The sequence below is a fragment of the Boleophthalmus pectinirostris genome, unplaced genomic scaffold (genome assembly GCF_026225935.1).
Source record: "Boleophthalmus pectinirostris isolate CB_2022bp ecotype Guang Dong unplaced genomic scaffold, ASM2622593v1 HiC_scaffold_19, whole genome shotgun sequence".
Classification (NCBI taxonomy): Eukaryota; Metazoa; Chordata; class Actinopteri; order Gobiiformes; family Gobiidae; genus Boleophthalmus; species Boleophthalmus pectinirostris.
In genome coordinates this window covers 27223415-27244463 of record NW_026571140.1, presented here as the reverse complement: position 1 = coordinate 27244463, position 21049 = coordinate 27223415, and the positions used below count along the sequence as shown (strand labels likewise).

The following is a 21049-nucleotide window of genomic DNA, read 5'->3' as shown; positions in this document are numbered from 1 at the left end:
TTACTTGAATAGAATGAAGTGTTAAATAAAAATGTTAATAAATGTTGGCTACACAAAGCGAAGCAAAGGATTATGGTCCATGTAGTTCCATGTACAAATCAATTGGCTGGCAGTGAGCTAATTTTTGGAGTGCCAAGTAAAATCCAATACATTGTCCAGTGCAAAATTGAGCATACGTGTCATGTACATATTGACATATACAATTTAAAAATCCTCTTTATCATGCCTCTGCTGCAATATATTCTCGGTTCACGGACTTAGTGTGTCAGCATTTGACATTTTGTGACGAAGCATTGTTTTATTGCTATTAAAATGACATGGCTGTAGTCAGTAATGTGTATTGTAGATTTTGAACGGTGAAAGACACAACTCTCCCCTTTCTCACCTAGTTATTCAACCTGGTGAGAATCCTTCATGAACACATGGACAGTCTTGAAAGTATGTCTAACACATATTGCTTCACTGAATTTCTGCTTTTTGTTATTGCTATATGCACTATTTGCACCGAGTTGTAAAACTGGATAAAGTGATCATTTGGATTTCTATTTACAGACAGGGAAGGTGAGAGGCGGGATACTCGGCCGTCTATTGAGTTTTCCGACCTGGATGACGATTTGGAGGAATATTAAGATGGTGGAAACAGGAAGTTGGATACAGAGGCATATCTCATTTCACTTTCCTCGCTTCCTTCTCCTCGATTCCTCTCCTCGATCCTCCATTTTTCAGCTGTCAGTCAAATGCGCCAGATTAAGTGGTGTCCCGAAAGCTCAGAAGAGACAAGTGAAGGAACCCACAGAGGAAACATGAGGGGGGGTTCAGGAGGCAGACATCAGATAAAATGATGAAACTATATTTGTCTCACTGTGAGGAGCTTGTATTGTTGAGAGTGAAGAGTGAAAGTACAGAGATGGCAGCAAAGGATTTTAGACATGTTGCATTATTCAGAATTTGATAATAAAACTAATAAAAAAAAACATGTTAAAACACATTTATCTGAAACCAAAGATTTAAAGGTGCACTATGTAACTTTTTAGTTGAGGGTTTGTCACCTGCTTGTTTCTATGGATACGTCACTTCTCTGCCTGAAATGTTCCACAGTATGACATTAAATGGCTCTACCTTACTTTTATTGCTCATAAACACCTAGAAATTAGACAGTCTGACAGTGAGCGGAGTTGCTCTGTTGTTGGTTTGTTTTCCAAGAAGATGAAAAGATTTAATGCCATACTGTGAAACATTCCAGACAAAGTAATAACATCTCCATGAAGAAAAGTATTTGATGCACCTTCCACCAGAAAAGGTACACAATACCTTTAACTTTTAAAAAGTTCTGGATTAGTAATATTATAAAGTAATCCTCTAATATTGTAAAGTCATTTTGGTCTCCCTCCTCTGCTCCTTTCCTCTTCTGCTCCTCTCTCCTTCCTGTGTCTCCTCTGCATCTGGGGCTTCCGTCTTCATGAATTCTTTCCTCCATTGTGCAGGAAAGTGGTGAGGAAATGAGGAAAGAGAAATGGGACGCAGCCAGAGAGTTTGACACACGCTTTGACCCAATCTACAGTGGCCGAGGAGGACACTGGGTGCACAAAACATGCCTTTGCTGCTGCCGCTGGTTTTTGCTTTATATGCAAACTAAACATGGGTGTTGATTGATTGAAACGGCTGTATTATTTGAGTGCACTTTATTCTGTTATAATTAAGTATAAATGCAAACTTTTAATTGTTAAACCACAAGTGCTTTAAGCTAATAAATTGTTATGTGACAAACTTTTAATTGGTTCAGAATATTAAGTCTATAATTGTTTTCTTGTCTTGTTCTCTCATACATTTACATGAGCAACAACAATCAACACCTCCTTAACTTTCTGTTTATTTACAATGCTGTATCCTATGTACCTATGTACAAATCTAGTTTCATGCAATATTTTGAGAATAAAGATTTGACAATGACTATGCTGTTGTCACTGGTGTCCCCCTCATATATTCAATGTATTCAAAGGTGAAAAGGAACTTAATCATACAAAATGTTACTTATAACCAATAAGCTCTTCCCACTTTTATTTTTATATAAGTATTTACTATGAGGTTTAATTTTACTGCTGCTACCACACCTGAATGATAGATTTAAAAAGTCTGATACTGCAGAAGCCTTTAACAGGAGGTCAGTGTATTCAGTTTTGTTTTTGTTATTAAGTCCACTGCTTTTCTTATACTTGTGACATTGTTTACCTGGGTTTGGCATTAGAAGTACTCTTTTGATAATGTCATGATCCAAATTTAGGCACAGGCTACATCCTTGTGCTGCAAATGACCAAATAAACAACAAAATAGCTACTACATACATTAGTAATGCTTCCACTGCTGTGAAACAAAAGCAGATTTGGCATTTCTACTGTATAATCCCAATTTTTAGTGGACACTGCAGCCTGAGTTTGCAACTATCAATGGTCCACCCCAGTTACAAAGTACAGTAAAGCACAATTTCCTCAAAATTAAAGGAGTGATATCATTCTCAGATAATGTTTTAAAACTTATACTACCAGTCAAAAGTTTGGACACAGCTTTTCAATGTTTACTTTTTCTACTTTCTACATTTTATATACACAGAGAATATGTTACATGTATGAAGTATGTATGTTGCAAAGACAAAATGTAAATAATATGTAAAAATATTTAGAACAATTATTTAAATCCTCAAAGTAGCCACATTTTACTGTTGAAAAATATTTAGTTATTTAACTTTATTTACTTCATAATTCTTTCATATATTTACTTTCATATATTTGATGTCTTCTGTATGTATCTAAAATGTAGAAAATAGTAAAAAAAAATCCTCTCATTCAGTGTTTTTATTTGTATGTCCAAACTTCTGACTGGTAGTGTATATTACAAATAAACAGGCCCTTTGACAGAAATTTGGGGGCTAGGGGCAATAAACATATGGGCCCCCTCTAATATAAATGAAGCAGAAAATGGTCAAATTCTGGGCCTGGGACAACAGCTCCCTTTGTCCTCCTCCTTCAACTCGCCTGTTGATGAATCAAACAAAAATACAACACTCACACACAGTAGACGAGCTGTTTGAAAGAAAATGACTTTTATTGGAAGGTACCTGATCTGAGCGGGTGGATAAAGTTGATGATATGACCTTGTTAACATGCAGCAAGCACAACCCTGACTGACATCTTTGGTTTGATCAATTATAAAACAACTCATATTTACATTTACAAGGCATTTTCAGTAAACACCAGTGCAATTTTTCAACATCTCTACAAAATCTCTAAAAAGCTCATTGTGCTTCAACATGAGAAATCTGCAGCTTAAAGGTGCACTGCGCAACTTTTCTGGTGAAGGGTCTGCTACCTACTGCTTTGGAATGTTCCATGGTATTACTTTAAACATAATCATCTAACATTTATTAATTACAGGTGTTAATATTGCTCAAAAATACAATCATTCCTTCTGTAAATAATGTAGTATAGTGCTGTAAACTGGTTGTCTCCCTTGTGATAGGTTTAATCCATACTGTGGAACATTCTAGACAAAGCAATAACATTTCCATGAAGACAAGCAGGTGGCAGGCCCTTCACTAGAAAAGTTACGCAGTGTATCTTTAACACAATAAAGTGCTCTCTTTCCCAGTAGTGCATAGCAAATAGGCATATCCACTGTACATACAATACACAGGCTTATTATAACAATCAGAATTTTAAGACCGTGTCCCAAAGTAAATCAGTATTGAATTATAGAAACCTTTAAGATTACAAATACAAAGGCACAATCAGTGGGATTTTTTCATCCATGGCTGTTAATTCGACTAGAAAATAATATCACGTTTTTGGAAGAGTGCAACTTAAAACAGCATTAGCCAATACAGTGTCAATACAAAGTTGATAGAAAAAAACAGTGTGTGTTTCTTGGCGTATCAGTGAAGAAAACAAGGGGAGTATCAGTAGTAATAAGAAAATGTTAAACTAAAATCCCCTTTCAAATACTGTTACTTTTGCCATTACAATTATTATGGTCAGTTATCCCTGATAGTTAGTCACTTTCTTCAGTGCATGAAAAACCCTGGGACATTTATAGTACATTGTTAAAGGTGCATTGTGTCACTTTTCTGGTGGAGGGTCCGCCACTTGCCTGTCTATATGGAGATATTATTGCTTTGCCTGGAATGTTTCAGAGTATGGCATTAAACCTTTCTACACTGCAAAAAAAAAAACTTACTTAAAAGTTCTGAAATTATCTGTCCATGTAGCAAGATAATTATAAAGTTATCTTAAAATAAACTACCTCTAGATTAGAATTAAACAGTCTCAGAACTAGTAAGTAAATAATAAATCTTAAAACAAGCTCAATAACCTGATATAAATTTTAAAATCTTGGCCAGATCAGACAAATTTGCAGTGTATCTTCATGGAGACCAAACCAGGCCAAGTTACAGGTCAGATTTGTGGAGCGGCAACCCAGAATGCCTATTTTTCTAGGTGTTTTGAAGCAATAAAATCACCTGTAATTTAATAAATGCATAGTAGATCTGTTTAATAATTGAATAATAATTGAATAATTGAATAAATAATAATTCCCATACTGTGGGATATTCCAAGCAGAACAATGACATGTACAGAAGCACGAAGATGACGGACCACCAACCTAAAGTTACACAGTGCATCTTTAAGGGACCCCACTAAATAAAAATGTATTCACAGCTCAATATTTACAGTTATACACACAACTCTTCTTCAGCTGGGTCAAAAATAAATAATTTAAAATCGAAAAGGCGTTTGCGATAGTAGCTCTTGTTTTAAGTAAATCTTAGTTTGATGCGTGGCTGCTTCACTCCGGATCAGTGACGATACTCGTGGAGTCCGTCTGGTCATAAGTCCGTTTGTAGCGCACGGTGGTGCTGAAATGGTGGCGCTTTTTCTTGTACACGACAAAACCAACAGCGAGAAGCAGCAGCACGAGGATGAGGATGAAGAAGACCGCAGCCACAGGTGTGCCTTTACCTGAACAGAGAGAGAGAAGTCAGTGAAAACCAGTGACAGAGTGGCATGTATAAAATGCCTTCTGCAACTATTTTCAAAACCTACAACTGGATGGCGTCATAGGGGAAGGCAGTCTTGTGTACCTTTTTTTTTTTAAATTATTATTATCCCAATAACAATATTATGGCAAACCAAGAAGTTAAGGGACTTCTCATTGTTTCGTATGTTTTTTATATCACCTGTATGTTTGTTTTTACTCTAAACCATAAAGATAAAGATATCTGTCTCTCTCTCTATCATCAGAAATGTACTAAAATGTGATTTTAAATGTATTTAGTTTTATGTGCATAACAATATTAATGCTGCCGATGTGTCTAGCTGAAAGACACAACACCTAGGCCTGTAACAATTAATTACTGTATTGATTTATCATTCAGTATATGAAAGCTGGAACAATATATTTTGGGGCTGAATATTTATCGTGTGTCAAATTTCCTTGCAAAGGAAACACTGAGGACATTTTTGTAATTTTTTTATGTAATAAGGTAAGATTTGAGTTGTAGAGAATACAATAACTAACTTCTGTGGCTAATTGTTCTTTGTCCGTTTCTTCTTCTCTATTGTTATTTTTCCTAGTAAACGATTGAGTTTTTGAGGGACTAAACGTTGATGAAAAGTCCCTAAAGCAGGTATGGGAATGACTGGTCCGGTAAAAAATATGACAATACCCAAAGTAACCGGGGTCAACAGAGCTGCCTAGAAATGGACCCCTATGGGAGTTAGGCCTAGACAAACGACAAACCAAAGACAACCCAAATCGAATTGGTGCATACCCCTATGATGAACAGAAATCTGGCCATATTGGATTAAAAATTCACCACTGTTTTGTTTTCGTGTTTGCAAAACATTACTAGTCCCTGGTTTTTGGTCTAAATTTGGTGCGCCACACCTAGAGACATTTAATTTAAAATGATCAGTTTTTTGGGGATATTCCTTATGGTTTACTTGTAGCACGCAAGCAAAAAACACCTTAATTTCTTTGATGACTTTTCAAGCCCACAGTAGACATTGGTCTAGAGAGCTTAAATTCAAATCACAATTGCGTGAGCCTGGCCAGAATATAACGGACTATGAAGTCTAATACAACTGAACACTAATAGTACCCCCTACCATAGACATGCAAGGTCTACATTATTGGGGGTATTTTTCACAGTTGATCAGCGAGGTGCAGAGATAAAAAAAATAAAAATAAAAAATTTCAAGGTGCACTGCGTAATTTTTTTGAGGGAGGATCTGCGCCTGGGCACGTGGGAGGGGCGTACCTGCCGGGGCGAGGGCCATCATCGCCATGGGCAGCTTTAATTATTGTTTAATTCTTCTATTTATTTGTTGCAGCTCAGGCCTTTTACTAATACTGTCTAATTAAAAATGGTTTATACTGGGATTATCCTGCTTTGTGTCAGTAGTTGAAAGTAGTTTCGATATTATTGTTTCTCTCAATATTTCTCTGTAGCGATATATCATTCTTAAAATTTGTTATCCTGACAGGCCTAGCAACAGCAGTATTCACTTATCTGAACCACTGCTACCCCAGTATAGCTCTGAGCATTCCCAATGGTCTCCCATCCAAGTATTAACCAGACTCACCCCAGCTTAGCTTCAGAGATCAGACAAGATCAGGTATTGCGAAGGTTGTAAGGCTATTTGTATATCAGACAAAAGGGAAAGAACGGTAAAATGAGCCACAAAAATGCAGAAATATCCCTTTATGTGCTATTGTTTGAAATATTAGAATGTATGTTTAAATGGTGGGCGAAGGAATGTTATACATGTATTTAAAAGTAATAATTATGCCAAATGTCCATGTTATTAGTGCCATAAACATAAAAATAACACTGTTTCTAAAAAAGTGTATCACAGCAAAACGATTACAGCTAAAATTTGAATCCACAATCAATCACGTGCAAACCCACTCCCTAAGCACACGCGTCAAAGCAGCCGTCTCGAAGAAAAAGTAGGCCATTTCACAGCAGTGCCGCTCTATTCCTCTACAGACCATACATTTAAATCAACATGAAACAAGTTCAGTGGTTGGATGTGTTTGAAATCACATTTTCACTGGCCCAATTTACAGTAGTACAAGGCTTCTTCTCTGTCAGCAAAGCCCAAAGCTGCCACAAGCAAGAGTGTGCAGAATTATAAGCAATGAAGTATGTCTATAGGGAAGTTTAATAGGTACACTGGCTTATGTAAATAGCGTATTAGGCCCAAAGTAATAACCAAGAATCAGAACAGGAAAGAAGAGTAGTGCATCTTCTTTTTATAGGTACAAAAAAGCTACACAATAAATAGAATGTATGATCATGTAGGTACCTGGATGACACTGATGTAAGATGTATCTATTCAATAACATTACAGTGAGAACAGCGAGTACTAGTTTATCAGTTTTCAGTCTTCTCTCAAATGTTAATGCTCCTGGAGTCATTTATCACTATTCACTTTGAACAGAATATACATTTTTTAAACATATATTGCAAATATATTCGTAATTGCAATTCTTGTTAGAAAAGTAAGTTGATTTTTTTCCAATATTTTGCAGTGATAAGGAGGGTAAAGTGTCTTACTCAAAGACATAAAAGCTGCCTGCATTGGTTATATTGTTTCATTCATAACACAACATTTCCAAAGCTCAAAATGCTCTGCTCCAACTTGTGATGTCATGAAGCTGTACTTTTTAGGTTAACAGCTCCATTTACCTTTAGTTCAGCAGAGATTAGCAATCAGGACTGAAATTATCCAAATGTATGGATCTTAAAAACACACTGGAGCACTTCCTGTATTACCACATGACATCACAAAGTGGAACAGAGTGTTTTCTGTTTGAGAGAAGAACTCAGCCTAAATACGAAGGGTTTGTGTGTTAGACTTGTGTGAATAAAACAAAACACAACTCCAGATATGTTTGTGATGAAGAAACAACTTCATAACATATTTAAAAATACATAATATAGCCCCTTTAAGAGTTACTTGTGTCCTTGTACTTACTTGCTTTGGTTTGACACACAACTCGACTGCGTATTGTTTCACAGTGGACCAGCTTCCAGGTCCCTTCGTCGGCAGTGCTCAAGATGGCGCACTGGTTTGGTCCCGCTGCTTTGGCCAGTGCCTCATTTTTCCAGTTTGAGTACTCCAGAGTCGTGCCATCATGCCAGGACAAAGGTTTATCTAAAACATTTTATCATTTTGTCAGAACCATTGAACAAAATATATATATTACGTTCTTATTTACAGGTTAGAATAGGCTACGTACTTTCAGTGCTAGGGTTGATGCCAAGCCAAGTTCTGCTGGTCACTAGAGGATCGTCAGAAATGTGTTTGGTAACAAAGTCATTCTCCTCTCTGCTCTTTATGGTCAATAATTCAGCATCTGTGGGCAGGGTACAGCAATGAGCAATACAATTAAATTAATACTGATATAGATTATTTTTTTCATGTCCAAAAATGGTTTGTTAGATAAGGTAAAATGGCAAGTGTAATAGCTTTCACTTGATGGACCATATTGGCTAGATGACTTGGCCAGTGCATCTCTAAAACTGCAGCTGTTGTGGGGTTGTCTACTTTTGCAATGATGAATTTAATGTTGATTATTATAGAGATACATGGGACAAAAAAGGGTTGAACAACTTTTTCAGTGCAGACAGCAACATTTAAAATCTAGGGAGCATTCACACTTGAGGTAAGACTGAAAATAAATTATGTAACTTAAACAACTGCTGTGTATGTGATATTGCTATTATACAAAAATAAAAGTGCTGTTACTTCAAACTTTGAGAAACAGTACTACCAAAAGTACTAAAGTCACAAGTTTAGCCCAAGAATACAACAGCAGAGTGCTCTGTTTTGAACCTGGGATCTAACCCCTAACATTGATGACAGCTTCCTCCACTACCTGCTCACTGCTACAAAAAGTAACTCATACGATATAACTCATGGCCATAACAAAGATAACCACTGATAACAGATAGAGTAGAAGGTCATAATGCGTTCTTAGATTAAAGATGAACAAACTGACCCAGACTGTTGCAGATGCTCTTGGCGTTCTCCATGTTGAACACGCTGTAGTTGTAGAAGCTCATGTCAAAGGCGTAGCAGTGCTCCTCGTGCTGCACCCACAGAGACCCTCCATCTTTCTGAGGACACCTGTTTGAGGCTGGGGCTGCCTGCAACCGGGCTCCTGGGTCACACAAGAAACAAGCAGAAAAGATAGACATATTTGTCTCTAGTATAACAATTCCAAAATCTAAATTATCCATGATTTTTAGGTGCCTTCCCATTTTCAAACCTATAACTTAATTATTAAAAGAAATTACTCTTGCGAACATCTTGTTTTGCAGGCAATATATTTATTTTGAGTGAACTACCCTTACCAAATAAATTGGATTGAAAGCTTGTACCGAGACTGGTACAGGATTCAGAAGGATTTTCTGGATCAGGTATTAATTCAAAATATTTGAGGGTTTGGTAAGTAAGAGCGCAAAGGTAAAGCTAAAAACTAAAAATAAATCATTTGCATTTTTGGATCAGTTCATAAATTTTGAGGAAAGAATCAGCTTGAATAGAGTAATGGTGTCTACATGACCTATTATATTAACATATATTTAAAACTATAACATGTTATATTGATATATGCCCACTAACCTGTATCTGGCTATAAACTAATATGATTATTGATCATTATAATAAACTATAATTATGGTCTTAATAAATCTTAAACCCCAAAATGCTCTTACTCTGAGAGGTTGTGGTCATGTTGGTAGTGTAGCAGATGGCTCCCTCGGTCACAGTTTGGCAGCTGCTCTTCACCCATTTTCCGTCCGGAGTCACATAAACACAGCGTGCTTCTGGACCGGGTGAGCTGGAGGTGGACTGAGGTTCGGTGATGGTGGGTGTGTAGTTCCGAGGAGTGCCATCGGACCACTCAAAATCAGTTCCACCAGTCTACAGCAAAAAAAACATCAGTTAAACCAGGCAGGTGCAGGGAGTACTACTTTAAAGGGTGAAAACATGCATAGCACACTCAAATGGCCAATGTCCAAAAGCTTTTTATTTTTATTTTTAAATAACGTTTCTGCAAAAAAGCCTTTGACAGATCATTTTTTCTTGCTTTGGACCACAGTATACAAAGTGGTTGCCAGCCCAGGTGCTCATATCCTCTCCAACAAATGGGAGGTCCACTGGAAAATAATTTATAATCTATAATGAATAATGTTTCTGACAAACAACTGCGATTAGATTTGCAAAATATGTTTAAACAGTAGGATTCTGTTCAGAATGAATATTGTACAACATCAGCATTTGAGCAAAGACTGAAATATGATCTGATCAGTTACTACAAGAATCCCATGCATTTCAGAACATGTTTGCAGAGGTCCGTTTGAATCACCAGTAGAAGATTTGTATTATATTTTTATGATATTTTGCTCTTTCTTATTGTCTAAATAATTGCTGGCTTCATAATTTCATAATTGCATCAATTCAAATTGTGATTTCGATTCAGCTGCGAATGTGCAGCCCCACTACTTTATAAAGGCAGAGAATTATTAATTGCTTAACTGGTAGGGATGTAACAATAACCGAAATATCGTGATATAGTATTGTCAAAACTCCCAAAATAATATTGTCACAAGTTATCAAATTACAAATTCCTTTGCTTAAATGCATCGTTTTAGGCAGTTTTGCAGACAACATCAAGAAATATGTTTATTACTTAAATTCTTAGGATTATGACACTGCACCTAAATCTTGTCAAGGTATTTTAAAAGCAAAAAAGTATCCTGTCTACTATTATATTAGCCTGTCCAAAATATCACGTTAAATATCGTACTATAAGATGCATATCGTTATATCGTACTGAGAGATTTGGATATAGTTACATCCCTATTAAATTCATTTGATTTTAGTTTGGATACAATATGATTTATTAGACATCCTTCCTGACCCAATTCTCACCATTTGTCTGAACTGCAGTCCAGTGTTCATTCAAAACATTCAATAAGTGCATGCATTGATTTCTTTTTCTATATTACCAAAGGTACATTTGCTGTCTTGAGAAACATCATGTTTTGAAACAGGGTCAGCCACTGTGTTTTGAATAAATTTTTTCTATTTAATATTTAATTTGTACTTTAAGTAACTTGTTTGTGAAATACATTTGTAGTACTCATTGTTGACTAAAAATAAAAGTAGGTTCAAACAGGTTTTTCTAGCATATTTTAATACTGTGTAAATACTTTTGCCCGTTTCTCTCAGTCAGATATCAGGCAGATAACTTCAAAATACAATAATGCAAATGAAAAACCTCCTACATAACTTCCTAGTTTATTTAAAGTTTAAAGGTGCATTGTGTAACTTTTATGGTGGAGAGTCTGTGAAATGCTTTTCTTTATGGAGTTGTTTCACAGTATGGCATTAAACCGTTCTATCTTCATGGAGACCAAACAAGACAACGTTACAGGTCAGAATGCCTGTTTTTATAGGTATTTTTGAGCAGTAAAATCACATGTAATTGAATAAATAAGGTAAGGTAAGGTAGATCTGTTTAAGGCCATACTGCAGAACATTCCAGGGCAGGCAGAGCAATATCATATCTGTAGAAACAAAAAGGTGACAGACCCACAACCGAAAAGTTACACAGTGCACAAATGCAATGCTTTTTCAGTTATTCTTACATCTTGGCTGGACAGTCCGATCCAGAGAGGGAAGCCGTCTGTCTTTGCAATGAGGTTGATGTGAGCATCGTGTTGGAGGTCGTGGACACTGGCCAGGTGACCACCGCGTCGCCCACACTCCTCCAACGCCTGGAACCAGGTGAGTTTCTGGGGCAGCACCTGGTATGTCAGGTTACCATAGCGCTGGAAGTCAATGACTGATGTGTTGTACTTTTTCTTTTCATCTGAGAAAATCAACAGTATAAAAAAATGTGAATTAAATGTAGCATAATTAAAACTATGTGTGATGTGATGAAGTGATGTAAAATGAAAACAGTTATCACTACTGGATTTCATAGTATCATCTTAGTGAACTAAAAGGAGCACTAGGAAAATTCTTAGCTTGGAATGTTCCACAGTGTAACTTTAAACTTGTACATCTTGTATTTCTTCAAGTTGCCACTCCACTTATCTGACCTGTAACTTAACTTATAATATAAATAATTAACATAAACCTACTGTACATAAACTAAACCAAGATTAATGTAAATTAAAGCAAATTTAATTAAAGAAATTCTAGACCAGTTCAGAAGCTGAAATAAACCGTAAAAAAAAATTAATTAAACGGACCAAATCAGCTGTCTCCAAATTAAATCTAAAATATATTTAGAATCACAACTGTGGCCTGTGATGAGTTTGTGAGACCCCCACCTTTGTCCAGTTTGCAGGCCACAATCATCTTTTGCTTAAACTCCTGGAAATAGTTCCTGTTGGTGATGAAGAACCAAACTCCGAAAGTGTTGAGTCCCGCTAAGAAAGGTTTGTCAACGTCCACTCTGCCAAATTTCCAGTTATTATATTGAACATTGGTGCCATCGAACCACTTCATCTGGTCATCTGCAGAGGAAAAAGATACATTATGTAAGCTCTGTTATCTAGTGTCAGGCAAATTTACCAAAATGTTTAATATTTGCTTTATTTTTGTCAATGTCTATGCTTGTAAATGCAAATAACAAAGAGGCATGTAGTGTATAATATTTATATACTAATAATATATTATTATCTTTTAAGACAAACACAATTTTTCATTGACATGGTAAGATGTGCATCCTGTAGATCTTTATACGCACCATGCACCAACTGTAACTTGGAAAACAGTTGGGACCTTATCCATGTTATAATGTTGTTTCCTTATCAAAAATATACCAGGTTGTATTTTTGTTTTCATTCACACCCCAAACCCTTTTGAGCTTGGTGACGTAGACATACTAATAATACAGGGTTTCTCAAACATGTGTGAATGAAACGAAAACACAACTTTGGGCATGTTTTGATGAGGTAAAAATATTATAACATGGCTTAAACTCACAATAGTCAAATTTCCGTAATATAGGACCTTTAACTATTTAAGTGACTTTCTACACGTTATATTTAATAAATCTATAATAAATACATGTTTCAAGACAAACCATTGTCATCTTTGAACATGCCCAGCCAAATGAACTGCACAAGGCTTCGGAAAGGGGCAAGCTGCTGTTTGATAAACTCATTCTCCTCTGCGTCTCTGATGGTCAAGACGGTAGCATCTTCATCTGAAAACACAAAGGACATGTTATCAAAAACATGCCACAAACAGTTACAAAAAAGACCAAGACTTTAACAATCACTGTCAAAATATCAAAAAATCTATTGTATCTCTCTGGTAAAAACACAGTGTACTTGATAAGCATGAAGGTTGTATGGCTTGAAGGATTAAAGCTTGTATGATCTGTCATGTTTGTGTCATTATTTTTGTTTTAATAACTACCAATGTTGTTTGTAATGTCAAAATAATATTAATTTCCTAAATGATACCAGAAATGTGACTTATGTCTTGCAAAAGTGTTTTATGGTTTGGAAAGCAAAAGGAGGATCATCAAGCTGTAATCTAGTATTGTTTATGTGCCATAAAAAAACAACTAAAATGTATAATATAGAAACAATTATAAAAGAAAACCTTCAGTAATGGGTTTTCTAATTAAATCTTACATTTACAGAGCACCATAAAACAGAGTGGACCCTTTGCTATACAGAGGTAGAGACTTACGCAGGTTTTTGCAGGTCTCTCGGGCCTGTCCTTTGTCAAACTGCTCCCATCTGGAGGACACCAGCTGCAGCGAGTAACAGTTGTTTTTGAAGGGGATCCAGTTGGCACCATTGATTTTATGAGGACACTTCACTGCAACATCGTCTGGTGTCGAGATGGTGTCTTCTGTAAAATATGAGTATATTAAACTTGTATTGGATTTAATTTAATAAAATACTATTTATGTTGTATGAAGGAATGTTGTAAATCTTGGCATTAAAACAGTTTGTAATTTTTTTTTCTATCTTTGTCTTTGTATTGTATAATTAAAGATCCAAGACAAGTCTAACAGTCATGCATGTTTGGGCAATCTTTATTTGTTTATTTACAAGATACCGATCAATCCCAGTTTTCACCACCAGGGTGTGCTCCCTCTCCTCAGCACTTACTTCCTTTGCCTTTTATTTTCTTAATCTGTGATACGCGCATGATTCGGCAGTGCTATGTAGTTATTTTGGTACCAATGAACACCTCTCTAGCGCAATGTGCAGCTATCCATCGGAGGTGCCGATAATTTCACCACTCTGTGATGATGTTTACTATGACAGCAGCTCCCATTTTATTACATCACTTTAGATGAATAATGCAATATAAAATGTAAAAATTATGACCTAAGGCTCCAGGGGTGTCACAGATTATACTTATACACCAGACACAAGCACAATAGGTTGTCTTTAATGTAAAAGTATAATTATGCTCTTACCATGTGGCTTGTGGCACACTGCTCCTCCCAGCTTCTCCTCACACTCCATGGTTTTCCATAATCCATCAGTGTCAATGTAAACACAGGAGCCCCCATTAGCATCAGGGGCCCAGCGGCTGAACACTGTGTGACTGTGGTCTGTCCAGCGGTAGTGGACTCCCTTCTGTGATTAAAATGATACAGTACTAATGAATGATCACTAATGTTTGTACAGTACAGGCAAAATAAATGCAAATAAATTAGATAAAACATTGACACTCCAGTAGTGTTTTGTTTCATTCACACATCTTTAACACACCGACCCTGAATTCTATTCAGACTGAGGTCCTCTCTCAGACAAAAAACACTCTGTTTCACCAAGTAATACATGAAGTGCTTTCACTTGAACCATTTGGATACTTTCAGCCCTGGAATTGCTCATCTCTACTGAAGAAAAAGTAAAAAGTAGCTGTTCACATGAAAACTACAGCCTCATGATATCACAAGGTGGAAGAGAGCATTTTGACAGACTAATAATAGGTTACAGGTTACTCAAACATGTGTGAATGAAACAAAACACAACTCCAGGTATGTTTCTGATAAGGCAACGACAGTCTAATATGGCTTAAATTTAGCATAATATAGGACCTTTGAATTGCATTTGACATATAAAGCTACACCATCAAGTACCATCTCTATAAAAAGGAGAAGTAAATCTAACTTAAAATTATACTGTCATTATGTAGTCATGCTTGAGTATTAACATAGCTAACTCAATAGGGTAAAGATGATGCTGATTTTTGTGGAATTTCCCCAACCATTGTTATACATACACATCCCAAATCAACAATTCAGTGTAATAAAAGATGTTAACTTGATGTTGGCTTAAACATGTGCTACATAAATAAAAGCCATTAATACTTTATAATTAAATAACAATTAAAGATTTAATTAGACTTGCACTTACGTCTTCACTAAATAGGCCGATCCACATGGGTGTACGGGCCCTGTTCACATGCACCACGAGGCTGGACTGAAGGATAGCATCTGAAATACTCGCCAGCTCCATCTCGTTCTCATTGCACTTTTCCAGAGCTTCAAACCAGGTCAGATTTTGGAGAAGAAGCAAAACTGTGTGGTTCCCAATGTTAAAGGATTTGGACGGGACCTGTGGCTCTTCCATTTTGTCTGAGAGGAAAATAAAATAATTATATTTATTACTTTCAATGTTTATATTGGTACATGGATACATTTGAATGTACTTTAAAGATCCTATATTATGACATTTTTTGATCTATGTTATAATGTTGTTTCATTTACACAAATCCTGCATATTTAGGATGAGTTTTTCTCTGAAACAGAAAACACTCTGGTCCACCTTGTGATGTCATGTGGTAATACAGGAAGTGTTCCAATGTGTTTTTAAACTCCATACTCCATATTTATGTTGTAAAGCCTGACCAAGTCTTAAAATATTTACATGTAAAAACAATTCTTATTATTTATTTTCTGTTACAGTGAGGGAGTTATTTTCTGTCAATATTGTTATTAGCTCAGTAAAATGACAACGCATGTGAAACAGACGTGGACCAAATGTAACATAATGTTCTCCTAATTATTAAATTTTCTTATTTTAGAGTACAGATCTGAATACAGATAAGGGAGGAAGCGAGCCCATAATCTAGCAATCTATACATGGTGTGGTAGTGCTGTGTTACCTGCATAGTGTTGGCAGTAGGCCAGTGGTTGAGAGTCTCCACAGGAAGTGAAGTCCCAGGATCCCATCAGGTCAGAGTGTGGATTATTGTACATAAAGGCACATAGATCCATGCTCTCGGCGTCAAATTGCTACAACAAATTTTCAAATTAGACTTGAGTGTTCTGAGAGGATTCATTCAGGTCTGAAAAAAGCACTTACATTGATTGTTATGGGCTTGACCATGCCGTGAAGCAAAGGGTTAAAGTTGACAAAGGACACTGAAGAGTCATCCACCCATTTCTGTTGATTTGGACGAAGCCTCAAACCAAGCCATGTGAAGTTCATGTCTGTTCTCGTGGCCAAGATGCTGGTGATGAAGTCTAGAGACAAAAATAAATAATAAACTTTTTTTTTTAGTACTAAAAATAATAATAATAATAATAATAATAATAATAAAATATAAAAACTTTGCAAACCAATTTTACAGCAACTTTATCAATATCAGTGTCAATTCAGTAAATGCATTAGACAAAGGGGTGATAACTAATGCTTTTGTTTCAATGGCAACAAATCTGGAAATATTTTTAGTGATCAATGTATAACTAATTCGTATATATTATTCACAGGTTAATTAATAAATAAAAAAATAAGCAATAAGTATAAGCATTGAAAAAAAACATTAAATTCCTACATCACAGACTGAATACTTGTGAGGCCATTGTTATCACATTTTAACTGGTATTTTCAAAATTTAGCTATTCGGTTATCAAGAAAATGCTCTCCAAATCTGCCTTTAAAGTTACCTTGTTCTACTTGATCTGTTATAGTGAGCATAGTTCCTCTCACAGATTGGCACTCTTCAACAGCAGACTTAAAAGATCTGGGTTTGGGGTTCTTCATTTCTATGTAACACTAAAACAACAAAAACAACATAAAATAGTTTTGATATTTTAACAGCTGGGAGTTTAGTATCAAAAATGTGTTTTCCAGGGTCAGACCTTGTTCCTGAAGGACAGAGAGTTTTCACAGGGCAGTCCCAAAGGCTGTGGCTTGTATGGGTTTTTTTCCACTGATGTTACGTTCACTTTCTGACATACAAAAGGCAGCCGTGTTCTGCAGGACACGTCGTATTCTGAAAAGATTCAATTGCAATTAGTGAATGCCATTTAAACATCCTATATTACACAAATCTGAGCGTTGTGAGCTTTAAGATATATTATAATACTATTACCTCCTCAAAAACATATCTGGACTTGTGTTCTGTTTCATTCACACATATTTGAGTAATCCTTTATTAGTCTGTCTACATCTCCAAAACTCAAAATGCTCTGTTCCACTTTGTGATGCCATGTAGTGGTAGCTTTCATGTTAACAAGTACCATTTACATTTACTTCAGTAGAGATTTGCAGTTCCAGGGCTGAGATTATTCAAATTATTCTCGTGAAGGTGTATGGAGTTTAAAAACACAGTGGAGCACTTCCTGTATTACCACATGACATCACAAGGTGCCTAAATATGCAGGGTTTGTGTGTTAAACATAAAGTTTTAGCTGATAAGTCTAGAGGTTTTGTAGTTTTTTTGCATTACGCACCTGGAAATACGTTTTCACCATTGATACTTGAACATCTCCCCAGGAAACGAGAATTATAGAAGAACAGCCCAGAGTATCTGTAATGCGTACATTGCATTTAGCAGCAAATCAAATATGTAAAAGTATTCATTACTAATGCAAACACTTACGTCATAGGGTAGAGATGATGTGGATCTTGCATATCAATCCACCACTTTTGTCGTGTAGGTTGTCCAAGTAAATCCTGTACCAAACATGCAAATCCCAAATACAAAATAAATTATTGGCTTAAACAGTTGCAAGAAAATACAGTATCGTTGAATAAAAAGAGTTGATTTGAAAAAAGGAAATTTTTGCCACTGCATTGTATAAATAACATTGAAACTAAAGTTGAAAGAGGAAATTACTAAAATTACTGGGGTTTTTTGCAGTGATATTTTGGCTGAGTAGTCAGGGAGATTACTCACTTCGTGCAGTTTTTGGTGGATTTGCCGAGCGGCGGTGAAGCTCGGGGGTGAGGCCAGAGTACTGTTTTTCTCTTTACAGTAAAGCTTTGCCTCTTCAAAAGTCAAACGAGGCTCCGTCACAAACCAGAACTCATCTTTATCAATGAAGATGGATGTCTCATGGTGGCCCTCTACAAATCAGAATGATAATAATTTCACATGTTAGAAGTTCAAACTTAAATCTGTAGTTAAAACAAAAAATAAATAACATAATTTGGGCAAATAGCAAAGGTACCCTATAAAACTTTTTTGAAGGAGTGCCCTGCATGTTTCTTTGTATGGCATTTAACTTATCTATCTCCATGTAGACAAGCAAGTTTTGCCACCAGGCCAAATTACAGGTTAGATCTATGATGTGTTTTTTTTTTTTCAAGGGATTATTTCAGTCATACAACACGATGATTGAGTAAATGCAAGAAAGATAAGTTTAATGTGATACTATAGAATATTCCAGGCAAATCTAAAACATCTCCACATTATACATTGCACATGTAAAATTATAAACAATATTATAATAATATTACCTGGATTGTACCACTCTGGTGTCTTTAGCGTCTTTCCTGAAAGAATAAGTATAATTACATTAGTAAACTGAATAGATGTATTTTGCACTTTTATCAGCATGTTGTGAGCCATATAATGTAAATCTGCCAGAACCGTGCTCCAATTTTTCCTCCTCTCACCTCGGGGTATTTGGCAGACCCACTCCAACTTGGCATCACAGTGAAATGGTGTCACATAGAAAGGTATGGGTTTGACGTCGTGAAGCAAAAACACAAACAAGTGTTTCAAGTTGCTTTTCATTGTCTAAACAGAAAGAGATCATATCTATTAAACACAAGGGATGTATACATTAATTTTGCTGTGTTAGTATTATTATATAATATTTGTTAGTATTGTATAGTTGTCACACAAGCCACAATATCCATGTAGATATCGCATACATGGTCAAAATATGTAAATCAGAAACAGTGAGACTTTGAGCACATATGGACAGCTTTTTATTAATTTAACAAGATTGGACTTGAGTGAAAATGTATGTTTGTTTTCCCAGGGTTTTGTGTGTGTGTGTGTGTGTGTGTGTGAGTGCGTGCGTGTGTGTGTAGTTTTGTAAAGTGTGGAGAAAGGGGTGGGGTGTGGGAGTTTTCTTTTTGTTGTTGTATGTTGCCATGTAAAATATCAAAATTGGGGGAAAAAATTTAATAATAAAAATCAAGAATGAATTTAAATATGTCTCATTATCAAGCTGCTGTAACTATTAGATGTGTTACAGCTCTTCGTCAAAAATATAAAACAGACTCACTACACCAAATGTTTCAGCTGCTTGACTCATGACTACCACAAACATCTATGCTGCAGGACACAGAGGAGAGACACTTTTGGCTCTTCCTCTCCTCAAACTGCCTTGACACAGATCTGCTGATCCCACCTGACCAGTCCTCCTGTTAAACTGCACTGAAACCTTTAAATGAGACACAGATGCGACTGAGAAGCGCAGGGTAAAGGTTGCTGCAGCAAAACTTGAATACTCTGTCTCTCCTTCTCTGCGTCTGTGTCTCTCTCTCTCTAAGCAGAGTCCAGATTCAAACAGCTTGTTCACAACAGTCAAAAAAAAGCAACAACTATCTATAATGATAATAAGAAGAGCAGGGGTCCAAAGCAAACTAACATAACACATTTTAATTCAGTAAGTGTGAAAAATTGCCCTTCATTTGTGATTTTAAGTTAACACATTCTATAATACATGACATATTTCTACATTATATCCTGAATAATAGGAGCAGTATTAAATACTTAAATAATATCTCCAGACTTGAAAAGCTATTAAAAAAAACCCAAGCATTTAAAAAAAAAAAAAAGGTCTTATACAAACCTTAAAGGCAGTGCAGTCGCGGCTGTAAGGATCATTCACATGGAAATCTTGATGTAAAATATCAAGGGACACCTGAAAACACAAACAAAACACAAACAAAATATTTACTCTTAGTTTAGTTTTACATATGTATGTGTAGCCACACGGCTCACTCACTGGACGACCATTGCTCCACTGCCACGAGCGAGTAGCTGGATTCCTCCTGTTCAACCCAACCCAGAAGAATCGGTTGTCACTGAAATAAAATAAAGTTTAAGATAATGTAGATCATGTATTTTTTTTATCTTAATGTTTGTTTCACTGTTTTCTCCTTACGACCTCTTATATACAGCTGAGAGATATATTTGTATTCTTTTATTTCTATAATTTTTGTTATTACCATTTATATTTTTTTTCCTCTTTGTTATTATATTATATTGTGACGTGTGAGCTGCTGTGTCCAAATAATTTCTCTTGTGGATCACTGAAGATTGTCTAAGTTTAAGTCTGTATAGAAGCATGTACAAGTTGTCAAGGGACAATATAACAAACAAAAAAATTCACATCATGATTTCCTAAGTCACGATTTTATTAAAACTATAATCATGTGAGAATAACTCCCTTTTTACATTAAACTCACCTAATGGTCTCCCTCATGATGCTGTGCAGGGCTCTCATCTCAGCCAGATGAGCGAAGCTGGCCAGGTTTGCCCCCAGAGCCTGACAGAAGTTCTCCGCCTCGGCCCACGAGCGCTTCTGGCTCAACCTTTCCTCATGAAACACCTGGGGAAGAGAGGATGGGGGATTTTTTATGTCAGATTTAAAGATCTGAACTGTAAATGTAGCTCATTATTTATATTATATGGTTATATCTTTGAATTACATTTTTATTTATGTAGATGTGAGCCTGTGATCTGAT

General features: G+C 36.0%; 1 protein-coding gene and 1 non-coding gene across 3 annotated transcripts in view; one reads left to right on the top strand and one right to left on the bottom strand.

Moving 5' to 3' along the window:
* The first annotated feature begins 6 nt into the window (after positions 1–6).
* On the top strand, positions 7–1953 carry marchf7 (membrane-associated ring finger (C3HC4) 7). Its single transcript, XR_008632272.1, has 2 exons — positions 7–438; positions 553–1953. It is a non-coding gene; the product is annotated as a membrane-associated ring finger (C3HC4) 7 (transcript).
* Positions 1954–3078: 1125 nt separating this feature from the next.
* ly75 (lymphocyte antigen 75) overlaps positions 3079–21049 on the bottom strand; it is a 30227-nt gene continuing 12256 nt past the window's right edge. Inside the window, exons 13-35 of one of the 2 annotated variants that reach the window (XM_055154439.1) lie at positions 20771–20913; positions 20308–20386; positions 20152–20223; positions 18962–19085; positions 18803–18838; positions 18240–18409; positions 17943–18016; positions 17794–17870; positions 17200–17333; positions 17005–17113; positions 16421–16581; positions 16221–16350; positions 15470–15690; positions 14524–14686; positions 13782–13946; positions 13165–13287; positions 12407–12592; positions 11717–11940; positions 9779–9986; positions 9061–9222; positions 8299–8415; positions 8034–8213; positions 3079–5009 (exon numbers count right to left, since the gene is read on the bottom strand). In XM_055154439.1, coding sequence (XP_055010414.1) covers positions 4837–5009; positions 8034–8213; positions 8299–8415; positions 9061–9222; positions 9779–9986; positions 11717–11940; positions 12407–12592; positions 13165–13287; positions 13782–13946; positions 14524–14686; positions 15470–15690; positions 16221–16350; positions 16421–16581; positions 17005–17113; positions 17200–17333; positions 17794–17870; positions 17943–18016; positions 18240–18409; positions 18803–18838; positions 18962–19085; positions 20152–20223; positions 20308–20386; positions 20771–20913 — 3231 coding nt within the window. In that variant the 3' untranslated portion in view covers positions 3079–4836. The remainder of the gene's footprint in view (positions 5010–8033; positions 8214–8298; positions 8416–9060; positions 9223–9778; positions 9987–11716; positions 11941–12406; positions 12593–13164; positions 13288–13781; positions 13947–14523; positions 14687–15469; positions 15691–16220; positions 16351–16420; positions 16582–17004; positions 17114–17199; positions 17334–17793; positions 17871–17942; positions 18017–18239; positions 18410–18802; positions 18839–18961; positions 19086–20151; positions 20224–20307; positions 20387–20770; positions 20914–21049) is intronic. The other variant, XM_055154440.1, reaches the window with a different exon arrangement.